Source organism: Cnephaeus nilssonii, assembly GCF_951640355.1.
Source record: "Cnephaeus nilssonii genome assembly, chromosome: 3".
NCBI classification, from domain to species: domain Eukaryota; kingdom Metazoa; phylum Chordata; class Mammalia; order Chiroptera; family Vespertilionidae; genus Cnephaeus; species Cnephaeus nilssonii.
In genome coordinates, this window is record NC_137074.1 from 19,414,482 (window position 1) to 19,429,867 (window position 15,386).

Consider the following 15,386-nt stretch of genomic DNA (forward strand, 5'->3'; position numbering starts at 1 on the left):
CCAGCTGGCATGGCTGTGGTTGAGCATCAACCTATGAACAAGGAGGTCACATGCCCAGGTTGCAGGCTGGATCTCCACTGTGGGGTGGATGTGCAGGAGGCAGCCAATCAATATTCTCTCATCATTGATATTTCTATGTCTCTCTCCCTCTCTGAAATCAATAAAAATACATTTCTATTAATAAAATAAAATGTATGGAAAATATCCTATATTAAAAATTGGGCATGCATTAGTGTGTTCAACCATATTTTTTCCAAACAATGTTTGGTAAATTTCTTTCTAAAAATTTTCTTCTTATAAAATTTCTGATGCCATTTCTTAGAGTTAACAAAAACAATCTCAGATCAAAGTAATATATATTCAATGTACAGCATTTGATAAGTACAAAAAAAGTATAAAGAAGCAAGAAAAACATCATGCTCTCACTACCCAGAGATTTCCTCTTAATATTTTTGGCCATTACATTCAACGTATCTAGGGCAAAAACAAGCAGCTTAACTTGCACACAGTGGATGCTCACTACATCCCTGCTGAATGCAGGAATGCTGAAAGAGCCCTTGGAGAAAAGCCCATCTGTCTTGCTAATAGAATTAATTATACAGTTCTTATGGGGTATAAATCGTTTGTCTTCTCAAGTTTGCTCTATTCTTCCCATATCCCAGGAGGTTGGCCAGGACACAGCCAACTTTCTACTATTTGGCCACGGAGCACCCTGGAAGGGATGGTCACTGTCCTCACTTTCACTTCTCATTCATTCATTAAATATTTATTAAGTGCCTGCTATGTGCCTGGAATACAGAAGGGCAATACATAAGCATGACCCCTGCCCTCTAGCAGCATCATACAATCTAAAGACAAAACAGATAAACAAAAACACAAAAATATGTGTGTGTGTGTGTGTGTGTGTATGAGCAAACTGTGATAAGTGTATAAAAGGGAAGGCCTCTGATGGAGTGACAAGACAGAAGGAACAATAGGGAAGGTTCGCTGGGGCTGTAAAACTTTAAGTGGGTGTGGACTGAGATTCGTGAAGGAAAAAGTGATGGGGAAAGAGGTAGGCACATGATGCAGGGTCTTCCTAAGCTAGAGAGAGGATTTTGACTCTTATTCCATGTATGCTTGGAAACCAATACTTCCCCCACCCCCCACCCCCGTAATTTAAATTGCGTTTAGTCTTAATAGATAACATCCACGACCCAAAACACACTAGATTCAACGATTTTTGAATGAAAACTCTCCCTCCCTAGTTTGGTAGCCACACAGTTTCTCTCCCAAGCTGCCTGCGTGTACGCCCCCAGACATACACTAGGCACAAACAAGCCAATCTATGAGTCTGACTCTATATATTATAAGGTATTTTCAGCAGGAGAGCGAGGCCATCGGATCTGCTTGAAGACCACCCGAACACTGAGAGGGGACCGGCTCCCTGCGTTCGGAGCTATGCCCTGCAGCGCACCCATTTCCCAAACCCTACTCGGCCCGGCATTCCCGGTTTCTACGCAGGAGATCGATCCGCTGGGGCCCGGGGCCTCGTACATCGCATCTCAGCAGGGATCCCCCGCTCTTTCCCACGCTGTGCGCCGGCCACCACCCGCCCGCGCGCCCCCAGCTTCCCCGCCGCCGCCGCCGCCGCCGCTGCCTCCAGCCCCAGATGCCAGCCTGGAACCCCGTCGCTCGGCACCCAGCCCAGGTGTGCCGATCGGTTTCAAACGGAGAACCCGCCGGATCTAAGGCTCGAGGGGCAGGGAAGCCAGGGTCTGGCGGCCGGCCGCGAAAGGGGCGGGCCTGGGCGGGGCCAAGACGAAGGCGGGGCCGAGGCTGAGGTCGGGGGCGGAGCCGAAGTCTCCGTTTGGCTGCCGAGCTTTCCAGAGCTCCCGCCGCGGCGCCACGGTCCGGTACCCGGGCCACCCACGGGGGCGGTGGGCCCTGCTTGGCCCCAGCTCTGCAAAGCCCCGAAGGCATAAATCCACGTAGGAGCCGGGCGGTTTGAGCACGAGGCAACCAGCGACCGGGGCGGGCGGCTGGATGGCGGCGGCGGCGGCGGCGGCGGGGAGCGTCCGAAGGCGAGTTTCCCAAGAAAGCTGAACTTATCCCAAGTTTCCTGTGCATCAGCCTGCACCCGGCGCACTGGTGGCGAGCTCTTTCCGTGCGGGTGGTCTCTGGGCGCGGGAGAGACGAGGTGGTGATTGGATTCATCCGCGTGGGCGCAGCCCGGATTCCGTCCCGGATCGCGTCCCGGATCGCGTCCCGGATCGGGCAGCGCGGAGCGCGCAGTTTGGCCCTAGAAAGGGCGGGTAAGTGACGCGCAGCAGCGGGGTGACCGCCGGCCGTGGAGTGCGCGTCTTTGGCGAGGCGTGCCGGGTTGTCTGGAGTCAAAGTTCCATGACTTCGTCCCTCTCGAGGCGACACTAGCCGGGTGCCGTGCCTCGCGGGGCTCACCCGCAGGCTTCGCTATGGACGGCGAGAGCGAAGTGAATTTTCCTGGCAGCGGTTTAACCCCTTCGTGGCGGAGGAGGTCGACCCCTCCGCCGCAGATGCTGGGCCGGAGCAAGCCAAGACCCCAGTCTTACCAGAGCCCGAGCGGGCTGCTGATCACCGATTTCCCGGTGGAGGACCGAGGACCGCTCCCCGTGGCGGCGCAGGCTCCCTCCCAGGTGCCCACCGCTTCTTCGGACGGCAGGACGGTCCCGAGGAGCCCTCTGCTCCTGTGCGCCCAGCGGAGGGCGGTGACCAATGGGAGGACGGTCTCCCCGGAGTCCCGGGCTGTCTCTCCTCGGCTCCGACGCCTGAAGTCACCGCAGACCCCCAAGGGGGCGTTGGGCGGCTCCCCGAAACCCCCCGAGAACGGTGCAGTGATTTCGCCTGCGCCGCAGCGGCTGCGCCCCCCACCTTGCCCTAACGCATCGGCCGCGTGCAGCCCGGAGGGAGACCCGGTCGGATGGACTGCCAGCCCCCTACCTTCGCCCGCTGCTGCCAACGGGCTTCCTTGTAACCTCGGCGGCTCCCCAGGCTCCCGTTTGCCCTCCGGCCCGACAGCGAAGGACCCGGAGCGGAGACCCTCGCCCCAGAACAGGTCTTGGGAACAAACACTCCCCCTCCAGAGGCTGCCTTCTCCGGAGAACGAGCTCCCGGAGGCTCCTTCGGTGGTTTTGAGCACCAACAGCCCGGCTGCCCTCAAAGTGGGGAAGCAGCAGATAATTCCCAAGAGCCTGGCCTCGGAAATTAAAATCAGTAAAGGCAGCAGTCAGAATGTGGAGCCCCACAAGCGACTCCTCAAGGTGCGCAGCATGGTGGAGGGCCTCGGGGCGTCCCTGGGCCCCTCCGAGGACGAAGGCGAGGTCGAGAACGACCTGGACAGCCCGGGGTCCCTGCGGAGGGGTCTGCGGTCCACGTCCTATCGCAGGGCGGTGGTCAGTGGCGTGGATTTTGACAGCCCCACCGCCTCGAAGAAGAAGAACAGAATGTCCCAGCCGATTCTGAAAGTGGTGATGGAAGACAAGGAGAAGTTTTCCAGCCTTGGAAGGATAAAGGTAAAGAGCGGGCATGTCGCCAAGTCCAAAGTGAAGGTGTTGGGGATAGGGAAGGAGGGACGCAGGGGAAATCAGACGTTAGTGTTCTCTTTCATTCTGTTGTTTGTGGATGGAAACCTGTGCACATGTATCTCTTGGCCATTGTGTTGTTGGCCGGCACAGCGCTAGTTCATGCAGCTTTTGTGGGAGGAAGTGAAACTCTGATCAACTGGGTTGACTTTCTAAGCTTAGGCAAAATCTGGGGACAAATGGGGGGAAAATACAGCAGATGAGGTATTGATTGGCTGCCCGAGTCCTGAGCACTTTTAACAGAGGTAAGCTGCAAAGGGGGTGGAGAGCAGGGCAGGATTTTCACTCTTGACTTTGGCCAAGCTGTCTGGTGCTTGTTTAGAGGTGTCAGTCAGTGGTTGCTGATTCATCACAGCTGATTAGGGAGAAAGCTGATTTCCTTTGAACCTATTGATTATTTTACCTTAACTATTTAATTTTTTTTTGAATGGCGATCACATACTACATACCTCTGATAAAATGTGAATTTTTAAAATTAGGAGCCAGAAAAACAAGGCACAAAAGGCACGAATACTATGTCATCTTTGTTGTTACTTGTTTCTGTCAACTCGGCCTTTGGTTGTATTTCATTCCTGTTTTGTGCCCATTTATCCTTGAGTGCATTTAACAAAACTTCAGGTTCCAGTGAACTATGTGTTATTGCTCCCTGATAAAGGCCTAAAAGCTGAAATTGGTAAAAAAATAAAATAAAAATAAAAAATTGCCAAATATGACAGAAAGAAATAGGGAAAACCAGCGAAAGGGATTTTGGAGTGTGCATGTGCTGTCTTCTTCAGAAATAAGGTGGACCTGGGCAATAGTGCAGACATTCATTTTGGGAGCGACATTTCTTGATTAATCAGAGAACTGGAACCAGTCTGTACGATTGTCACATATGTAATACACAAGCAAACATGTTTTATTTTAGATCTTATGGCCTTAGAGAAATTACATAACATTTTATGTTTGTTTTTCCCTCCTTCCTCTCCCCCCCCCCCCCCCCCAACTCTGCAAGTATAGCAAAGTTCAATTTAACAGTGATGGTGAGTCATAAATAGCTGAGCCTGCTGGTCATTTGAGGATTCTCAAACTATTTCAACAGGGTGTGAGGGACATTGTACATTTTATTTCACTGTTTTAGTGAATTGTAGTAGTCATATGAGTGAACCACTCCAGGGATCGTCAGCTGTATGCTTTGGGAAATCTAATGAATGTAACAACAAAATAAGTACTTTTTCTTAAATAGTTGTATTTTCAATTTGGCTCATTCATATATAGTATGTTTTGCCTTTTCCTTTTTTGCTTTTCTTGTTTCTTAGAAAAAAGTGCTGAAAGGACAAGGACCATTTGATGGTGAAGGTAAGCATTTGATTTTCCAGACTTCTATTGCTGTTTCAATGTGGAATATCAATTATACGTTCCAATCCAGCTGCAGTAACAAAAACACTTAAGATGAGGAAAATGTGCAGCTTCTCAAAGTTATACAGCACAAAGCACTTCACTCAGCTAAATTTTTATCTAGTAATACCAGCAGTGAATAAAATCAATAGCTTTCTTTGTAAGCTGATAACTTTGTCAGCCAATGTCCTGGGATTTTGAATTCTTTTCCACTCTGGCTCCATCCCCCACCTTCCTTAAAAAAAAAAAAAATGGAGAAAGAGTAAGAGCAAGCTCTAGCTCTTTAAGCCAAAAATTCTGAGAGTTTGGCATTTAGACCTTAAGTCATTTTTTTCCCTAGGTCCTATTTCCTTTGACTTAATATTCTTTCCCAATTTTAGTCTTATTTCTGACTTCCCGTTTCCTTATCAAGTGTCTGTTTGGGGGAAATCTTAACTCCTGGCCGACGGAAACATATTCCTAAGCATTTGTAACCCGTATAGTATTTTCATTAAAGAGTCTCAAAAACAAAAGCAGCTTCAACCAGGTGTTCAAACCCTAATCAGATTAGTGGGCTTTGTGTAAATAGATGGGTCAAATGTCAGCCAACTGGAAAAGCATGAAAGGAGCAGCAGCCCCAGCTGCACCGCTTGTGGGGCTGGTGGAGGGTGGCAGAAGTGAGGCTAGTTCCCTTCTTTCATGCTTTGAAATGCTCAGATTTTCCAATCTTCTGTACTAATAAAAGGGTAATATGCTAATTAGACTGAACATCTTCCGGACGACCTTCCGGATGTCCTTCCAGACAAAGCCATGTTGGCAGGGCCAAGGCAGAGGAGGTTAGAGGCGATCAGGCAGGCAGGGGAGAACAGTTAGGGGAATCAAGCCAGCAGGGGAGAGAAGTTAGGGCAAACAGGCTGTCATGGGAGAGCAGTTAGGGGGATCAGGCCGGCAGGCAGGTGAGCGGTTAGGAGCCAGAGGTCCTGAGGGGTCCCAGACTAGAGAGAGTGCAGGCCGAGCTGAGGAGACCCCCTTCCCGTGCACGAATTTCATGTACCAGACCTCTAGTTAAAGAATAATGAAGAAGGGTATTAAGTACATCTAATGTAGAACCACCCAGAGTTATAAAACATATAACCTTGGTGATTATCAATTATTTCCCTATATAAAAAATCATTCCCACTGAAGTATTTCAACATGACCGGTTTATAAAAATGTATTCATTGCACCAATACCAGGACACATGCTATATGAAGAAGAAGCCCAGATGCAGTGTTGTAGCTGTTGAGGATGAATTCATCTCCCTGGTTTTACAGTTGAGGGCACTGGAAGCTCTGAGTGGTTTCGCGCTCGCCACGGTCACACAGCCAGGACTGGGACAGAGGTCTGGTTCTCAGTCCAGTGTGCTTCCTCTTGCACCACTTTTTGAACATGAAGTGATCAGAGCATCTACCTAATATCGACGTAGAGAGATGTTTTGCATCTTCTGGAATTCGGCATTGATTCTGGGACCTGTGCCTCAAAGGATTAAAAAGTTGAGCTCTTTCTTGGTCCAAGGACGGATCACCCCCAGAATAGATCACACCCTTCATTATAACTAGTTTTACATGGTTTCTGTTGATAAGGAACTGTTTCCGTGCACCCTCTCATCTCTTTCCAAGTATGGTGACCTAGAAATTCTTTTTCACATATATGTACTTGAGGAATGCAGTGTTCTTACAGTTAATGATTAACAAGAATATAACCTGGGAAGCAGTGTGATAGTGGTGAGAACCTGTGAAGTTGGACCCAGGGGGCTGGGGTTCCTCTCCTACTGCTTTACTCATCATTTGAGCGATAATTGAGCAGGCACCTTAACCTCACCAAGGCTTGATTCCACCATGTGTAAAATGATGTTAGCATTACCGCTACCAATGTTATTGTGGGAGGGAATGAGAAATCATTTCAACAATGCATATTTTGTGCCAACCACTAACTACTTGAAAGGGCACTAGAGGTGGGGGAAACTTAGTCATTACTGTCACAATTTGTTTTACACATGCAGAGCAATCAGAGACCAGTGCACTCTTGCATAGACCTAGTATTCCTTTATCATAGTCATGTAGAACATGGAATAGTTGATGATTAAAGAGGCAGATGTTTCCTTGCTTCAGTAAATGGAAAGGATTTTCAAACTCTGTGTCCCAAACTAAACTCCTAACCTTCCCTACTATCGCTAAATCTCTACTGGTGTTTCCCTCTCCCACCTTCTTGTTGTGGGACTTGCAGACCTAGGACACACCTGATCACCTCCCTCTCTGCGAGCCCATATACCAGTCCACTCCCAGTCCTTTCTGAGTTGCATAAGCCAAGCTCCATTGTCTTTCATTGACTACTTCAGTAGCATCCTCATTAGTCCCCTACGTAGTCAGTGTTTTGCTCCTAAAGATCTAATAAAATCTTCCCTTTCAGTGGGTTACCGTGGCAATCAGGATCAAAATACAATCTTTTTTTTTTTTGGGGGGGGGGGAGAGGGCGCCCCAACCGGGGATTGAACCTGCAACGTAGGTATGTGCCCCTACTGGGAATTGAATCCACAGCCTTTTGGTGTATGGGACGATGCTCCAACCGACTGTGACACCCGGCCAGGTCTAGTTTTTCAAAAGCATTGTAATGGATGTATCATTTAGACTTACCATAATGCAATCTGTACAGTGTGAAAGAAACTCATTCCTTTTGTCCTTAGGATAAAATTCAGTTCTTTAAAATTGCTTGCAAAGCTCTGCTTGATTTGGACTGTCTGGCTCATCTCCCTACACTCAGTTTGCACCCTTTGTCCTCTAGACATTCACTAAGCACATCGACCTGCCTTAGTTCTTGTAAGGTACTGTATTTCACTTGCCTCAGGACTTTTGCATATACTTTTTCCTTTAGCTCTGTGGCATCTCAGCTTTTTGGTCTTAGATTTTCCTCACGGACACCTCTCCCCCTCAGACTAGATCACACGCTGCTGACAGTCTTTTCTCAGAGTACCTGTATATAGTTCTTTCCGTGTGTTGGTCTGTATTTGTACAAGATCATTGTGTCCTCAATCCTACAGTGACTTGCCTTCCACTTGAAGAAAACACTAAAGTTCTCTTAATGGCATTGAGGCAAGGCCCTATATGGCCTGCCCTTTATTCATCCCCAATCTCCCATCTTCTGTACGTTCTTCCTCCCTCATCCTATTCCAGCCACACAGGCCTCCTTGCTGATTTGTACATACGCAGTCCTGCCCCAGGGCCTTTGTACTTGCTGTTCCCGTTGATGAAACGTTCTTTCCCCTGTAGAATGGTGGCTTGCTTTCTCACCTTTAGTCTTTGCTTAAATGTCACCTTGGGGGAGGCCTTCTTAAATTACCTTATTTAAAATCTACATACATCCCACATAACATTCCCTGTCTTTCCTTGTTTCATTTTTCTCCATGACCATTTTCAGCATCTGACACATTTTTAAAAAAATCCTCATCTGAGGACATGCTCATTGGTTTGAGAGAGAGAGAGAGAGAGAGAGAGAGAGAGAGAGAGAGAGAAAGAGAGAGAGAGAGAAACATCAATGAGAGAGAGAACATCGATTGGTTGCCTTCTATACATGCCCCGACTAAGGATCAAACCTACAACCTAGGGATGTGCCCTTACTGGGAATTGAACCCGCAGTCTTTCAGTATACCGATGACACTCTAACCCACTGAGCCGCACTGGCCAGGGCAGCATCTGACAAATTTTTAAGTTATTTGTTTATTTATTGTCTCTCTCCCTTCACTCTGATGTCAGCTCCATGAAGACTGATACTTTTATGTTTTTTGCTCACTGTTGTCTCCCCAGTGCCTAGCAATTCTTGGCATCTAGTAGGCATTTTCTAAATATCAGTTAAACCAATAAATGAATGAGCGACTTTTTTCTCCTTAAAGTTTTAGCTCACGAGGACACGAGAAGTGTCTTTTATTTTCTATTTACTCCCAGTCCTTGGCACATTGTGGATGTACAGTAAGTGTTTGTTACGCAGATAAATGAATGTTGATGGACCTTGAAGGGAAGGTAGGGTGTGGATTCAATTTAACCTAAAAATCCATTTAGCAGGTATGACTGTCCTTCATGGGTAGTGTAGCGACATGGGAATTTTGCATCAGTTGGCAGTTCATATAGGGGCCCCTCCCTTTTCCTTATGGATGGATTTGGGACAGGGCTGTGTGAGTGAGAAAATCACTTTTTAGTAATTGGAATACTCTTTAGTGACAAAATCCATTTGTCTCTTTGTCGTTTATTAAACTGGAGACTCAGCCTTGTATAAATATGGATGTTTGCTTAGAACAGGTAGCATCATGATGACACGTTGGGTTGGCTTTTCTTGCAGAAAATGCTGTCCTGTACCAGAACTACAAAGAAAAGGCCCTTGACATTGACTCTGATGAAGAGTCTGAGCCCAAAGAACAGAAGTCGGAGGAAAAAATTGTGATCCAGCACAAGCCACTCCGGTCCACGTGGAGCCAGCTCTCTGCGGTGAGTGTTTGCCTTCTCCTCTGTCTGCAGAGGGGGAAACACTGTGTTGTGTACATTTGGCGGGAATGTAGTTTTAAATTTTTCTGCCAGTAGTCCTGTACCTCTAAGGAATGAGACTCTTCTTCGACTGTGCAGTGTTTCTTGAACCTCTCAGGCACATGTGAGACTATGAACTTTGACACTGCTGATGAGGAAAATTAGGTGTTGATAAAGTGCCTCAGGACTGATGTACTATGAACTCTGGAAACTCTTCCTATTCAGTATCTCTTCTCCTTTTTTTTAAATAGTGTATATGTAATGGTAAGTTAATCTATCCTGAACTTGATTATAATTATGGCTATTTATACATATGCGTGTGTGTGTGTGTGTGTGTGTGTGTGTGTGTATGTATCTCTGCACAGCGGGGAGCTTATTAGAGTGCTTCCCTGGAAATCTCGTTTGATGTAGACACATTTGTATTTTTTTTTGAAGTTGATTAATGAATGGCGTTCTGTTCCATCTTTCTCTGTGCATCTGTTGTGTGGGAGTGTCTCCACACTGACTTTTGTCTTGATGAGTAATTTCTCCTCTTTGCATCAGACATCTTTTGTTTTCAGCCATAATTTCTATTCCTCCTGGCTTAACAAATGTCACAGTGTGATGCTTCCTTTACTTGCTATGGGCACAGCATCCGTGGGCTTCTGATGCCTTACCGAGTGGAAAGGAATTCCCATGGTTGGCTTGGGTGTTGGGAGCATTGCATCAAGAAACAAGCCAGCACACCTCTGTGAGTCCTTAGGCGATATGAGAGCAGAGGTGCATTTTAAGCTGACATGGGTGTTGTTCAGAGTCAGGGATCTCATCTATTCAGGGAACCTAGCAACGTAAGAAAAGGAGCTGTGTACGTTGGTTGGTGCTCAGAAACAAGACCGTGGAGATGGGTGTGCGTCGATGGTGGGGATATCTTCTGCTTCAGGCTCTTCCTCCCCTCTTCCAGCCTGTATTGGAATTCAGAGTTCTAGACACCAAGCCCTTCCTCCTTGTCCCTCTCCCACCCCTGAATTTGGTTCTAAGGAGAATCCACCCAGTTCCACTGCCTCCACGGCGTGGCACCCTGAGTATCAAGTCACAGACTAAAATGCCTGCAGGGCCAGGACAAGTAGTGTGAACAAGTGATGCCAGTGTGTGTGGGGGTGGCGAGTGTGGGGACTGTCTTGAACAGGCCTTCTACAAATTGAGCAGCTGACGCTTAGCTCAAACCTATCCAGTGTTGCCAAATCTTCTGATACTTAGAAAAGGGGAAACAGAAATCCAGACTTTTATGAGCATTATTCTAATTCAAGTTTTAAAAACAACATGTGAGCCCAATAAAATATCTATGGGCCTGACTTGGCTTCTATACTAATGGTTTGTAACTTCTGTGATATTTGCATGTGGTGAAGTGGTAACACCTATTCACAGAACTGACATATTGGTGGCTTTATATGCCAATCCAATGATCTCATGATATATATATACTAGAGGCCTGGTGCACGAAATTCTTGCACGGGGCAGGGGGTCCCTCAGCCCAGCCTGCACCCTCTTCAATCCGGGACCCCTCGGGGGATGTGCCACTGCCTCTCGCAATCCAGGACCGCTGGCTCCTAACAGCTCGCCTGCCTGCCTGCCTGATTGCCCCTAACCACCTCTGCCTGCCTGATCACCCTAACTGCTCCCCTGCCTGCCTGATCACCCCTAACTGCTCCCCTGACGGACTGATCGCCCCTAACCATCTCTGCCTCGACCCCGTACCCGGGACCCAGGATTCCCTCCTCTGGCCGGCCGCAGGCACCTGGAACCTGGGCCGGCTTCGCCTGGGCTGGCACAGCTGCAGGGGACCATGGGTGGGCGGCTTCATCCAGGCCACAGCCACAGGTGCCCAGGACCGCGGGGCAGGAAGCTTTTCTCCCTCTTTCGGGCCGCAGCCGCAGGCACTGGCACCTGGGACCGTGGGGCAGGAGGCTTCTCCCGGGCCAGGCTTTGTCAGGAAGGACGTCCGGATGGTTGTCTGTAAGCTGTCCAGTCTAATTAGCATATTACCCTTGTATTAGTATAGATGTACCAAAGCAAACACTTGGAAAAAACTGGGGACAAGGCCCAATGATGCTTGGTTGGCGTTGAATGGCTGTCATTCCATCACTGGTATGGATCATTTGGTAGAGAATCCTTAAGAATAATCCTGTGGATTTTTTCTGTTCTCTCTCTGTGGCAGCATCTGTATTTGTTAGCACAGGCCTAAATCCTGCTGTTTTTCTCTGGACCCTAAACAGAATGTGTCACTTACACTTTGATCCAACTTAACTTTAGCGCTAAAACTCAGGCTGCCATATTGACGATGCCTCCTGCAGTTTAGTTTTCATTTAGATTAGCAAGTGCACATTCACATACTACTACATATCCTTCAATATAACTTCAAATATGGGCATGCATTTTATTTGGCAAAAGATAAATGTACGGATGTGCTTTGTGTTAACAAGATTGATATCAAAAGACTATTGGGTGATAAAATATAAAACTACAAAGTGGGTTCTAACTTTAGTGTGTGTTATCTTGCATTCGAGTGTTCCCAGGAGGCTTATGTGTATTTATTGTGTTGCTTGGCAATTACACTTAATCAAAGCAGGGTGATTGGACTTTAACACCCATTGCTTAGGCACCAGCCTGCATTTTCTTAGTGCCTTCTGTGTCTCCTTTTCACATTAAAATGTTTTACTTCAATTTTTGTATTGTAAAGTACTTCAGACATGCAGAAACATTTAAAAATATATGTCTGTGTAACAGATTTCCAGGTACCCATCACCCAGATTGAACAAATCTTGACGTTTAAACATATTTACTTCAGGCCTCTATTTTTTAGGCAGATTCATTTAACCTCCCTCCTCTCCAGCCTTTTTCTTCCTTCTGCCGCCCCAGGGGTAATCACTGTCCTGAAGTTCTCTTCGGTCCCTACCACGTGGTTTTCTGTCCACCGAAAAGATGCAAGCAGCTCTGGCGTTTAGGAAAGTAGATTTTTTTAACAGCAAAATGCTGCGATTACTTTTGAAGCAGCCCAGCAGCTGGTTCGTCGAAGCTGCAATTGTGACCCTAAAGAGAGGCGGCTTCATGAATCATGGACAATGTCAGGCCGTTTTCTATAAGGATCAAGACCTCCATTTCTCTGTCTGACCTCATGCCCCGGTCCCTCCTTATAAAGGGGTTGCAGTGTCTGGGACAGGTCTTGGAAAAAGTTTGCTTTTTATATATTTTGGCATCATCTTTCCATGCTTAACTTTTTTTTTAACTTTTTTATCCTCACTCAAGGACATGTTTTTATTGATTTGAGAGAGAGAGAGAGATTGATTGAGATTGACGTGAGAGAGAGACATTAGTTGGTTGCCTCCCATATGTACCCTGACCAGGAACAGAACCTGCAACCTTTAATCTTTTGTTGTATGGGATGCTCCAACCAACTGAGCCACCTGGCCAGGTCTCCATGCTTAACTTTCAATATACGAAATTAGTAGGGTAGCCCCCATCCAGTCTTGCATATATCACTAACAAAAAGGCCTCTTCTTGGGGTGAGGCCTTGATTCCTGGAAGAGTAGAACAGTGGGTTTTCTAGTAAAGGGTTAGGTCTCATATTGGCATTTGCCTTGACTTTCTACTTGGGAGGGGGTGTATGTGTATGAGTATTTGCTGTTGATTATTTTCTTTTTTAAAATCTCTTTGTTGCAAACGCCTGCCTGCCTCTTGGGATGAAACTTTTCTGATCAGTTGATTGCAAGAAGAATCCAGTCTGCAAAAAGGCTCCTTAGAAGTGCAGTCATTCATGGCTGTTGCATAAGGTCTTTAAGCCTTCGGCCTGAAATGCCATTTGTTTTAGTGTGTTTGCTCATGATATGTCTCCTTTAGTTTTATTGGACAACACACAGGTGACAGGTGGTTCTCCTCCTACAGCTTTGGCGACAGGTTTAACTAGTGTTGTGGTCATCTAGGAATAAGGGAGAACAGAGAGGCATTTGCGGGACCTCAGTGGAATAATGAAAGTTTAGGCTGCCACGAACTTCTCTAACCAGATTAAAGTGAGTTAATGTGAATGCATTTAGCAGCGGTGGCTCTGCCAGCAGGTTCTTCAAGTAGAGTTGGGGCTGTTCTCTTATAGTCAGGAATACGACCTGGGCTCCTAATTCCATAAGGGGGTCAGGCTTACCTTTTCCTTCACCTGATTGTCAGAGTCTATAGGTCTGTTCTTAAGTGGACATACTGGATTTCTGCTGTCAAGGGAGTAAAACTTGGTGCTGCTCTTCGGGTTTTGGGAAACACTCGCACTATGAGAAATAATTTACATGATCATGGTGTTTGGTTGGTCACACGTGAAAAGGAGTTGAAGTTTTGAACTTGAAAAGGTTTTCTTGATCTTTAGAGATCTGTGCTCAGAGATGAAGGACCTGCCATCCACAGGTGAATGGCCCAGCGCCTCACCTAAAACGGCAGTGGGAATAGTCAGCCAAGAGTTCCTGGATCTCTGAGAAAAGCTTGTGGGTTTGAAGAAAAATATTGATTGTTTTATCTGTCTGGGACAGAACACAAAATACTTGTTATAGTTCGTGCCAGGCATGCAAGCAGCTGAGACCTGGATGCAAAGTGAGCTTCTGGTTTTCCAAGTTCACCCTTTAATGGGATCCTGGAGGCCCTGAAGTATTACAGAAAGGAAAAGATAGATTTTGACCGAAGTCTTTTTGCTTTTCATCATAACTCACCCCGTATTGATGGTATTGTTCATATTGTTTAGAAGTGTTTCTCATTTCTCCGCCCCCTTGCTCCCCCCCCCCCCCCCCCCCAATCCTGCACTGTGCAAGCACTAAAACACGACAGTTGCGAAACCGGTGTTTGTTTTGTTAAGTTCAGTGACAGCAGCAAAGCCACACTCACCAGCCGTCCCCTGACCCCATTTATTTGCCATGTGGCGTGTTTGTGTAATTTCCATCACCTTGACATCCCAGGTGCTTTTGAAAAGGGTGTTCAGGCTCCAGAGACAAAAACAAGCACCCGGGCAAACTGTGCACTGAATTCAACACCTAATATAGTCATCGCTACTGTACTCTTCGTTTGTGCTTGCTGACAGGTGGATCTATCAGGAACCTTAAATCACTTGGAGTATTTCTTCAGTTGGCTTCAAACTTTCAAACTCTTTATTCAGAAACTGGTTTTTCTATTTTCATCCAAGTATTTCTTCAGCTGTGCTTAGCATGGCTACCGGTGTAATGAGAAATCTAGAATTAGGACGGGAGTCTCGTGGGTGCCGGGCTCAGCTCTTAGGGCACAGAGTTTGCCTCTGGGCAACTTCCCGAATTGCTGAACGAGAAAGGACGATTTGAAAAGTGGCAATTTTATTATAATTTCATTCAGTTGAAAATATAACAGACACGTTAGAGTCTTAGCAGTTCGACTGATGGGACTTATTCTTTTAGAATTTACACTGTTTAGTTGAAAGACATACTTTTTCTCCTAAAAATCAGAGCTCCACAGATGTAGTAAACCTATATATTATCTTCTTTGCAGAAATGCTTCATGCATTTAGAGGTTAGATAAAGTTTCGTTCTTTTTCGTAAGTTTTCATACTTGTCTCAAATAATTTGCAGTCGCTCAGTGACGTGCTGCTTAAGATAATCTCTTGAGTCATATAATTTTCCATTTGTGTTTTTGCAAGATAGCAGTCTCATAAAATCACTTTTTACCTTAGATGGTGATTAATGCTTTTTACCATTATTTATCCTTTGTGTTTAAAAAGATAGAGAAACATTCTCATTTTTCAAGTCTGGCTTACTTATAGTAATTCACATGTAATCGGCCAGGGCTTTCGACACATACTCGTCCACACTTTTAAGTAGAACAGCAGAACTCCTGGGATGTTTGCATT

The 15,386-nt window shown here is 46.4% G+C and overlaps 1 protein-coding gene across 1 annotated transcript in view; it reads left to right on the forward strand.

Annotated features, from left to right (window-relative positions):
- Positions 1–1,851: 1,851 nt before the first annotated feature.
- Positions 1,852–15,386, forward strand: part of ARHGEF26 (Rho guanine nucleotide exchange factor 26) — a 114,928-nt gene continuing 101,393 nt past the window's right edge. Inside the window, exons 1-3 of the mRNA XM_079766246.1 lie at positions 1,852–3,530; positions 4,898–4,937; positions 9,324–9,469. Coding sequence (XP_079622372.1) covers positions 2,454–3,530; positions 4,898–4,937; positions 9,324–9,469 — 1,263 coding nt within the window. The 5' untranslated portion in view covers positions 1,852–2,453. The remainder of the gene's footprint in view (positions 3,531–4,897; positions 4,938–9,323; positions 9,470–15,386) is intronic.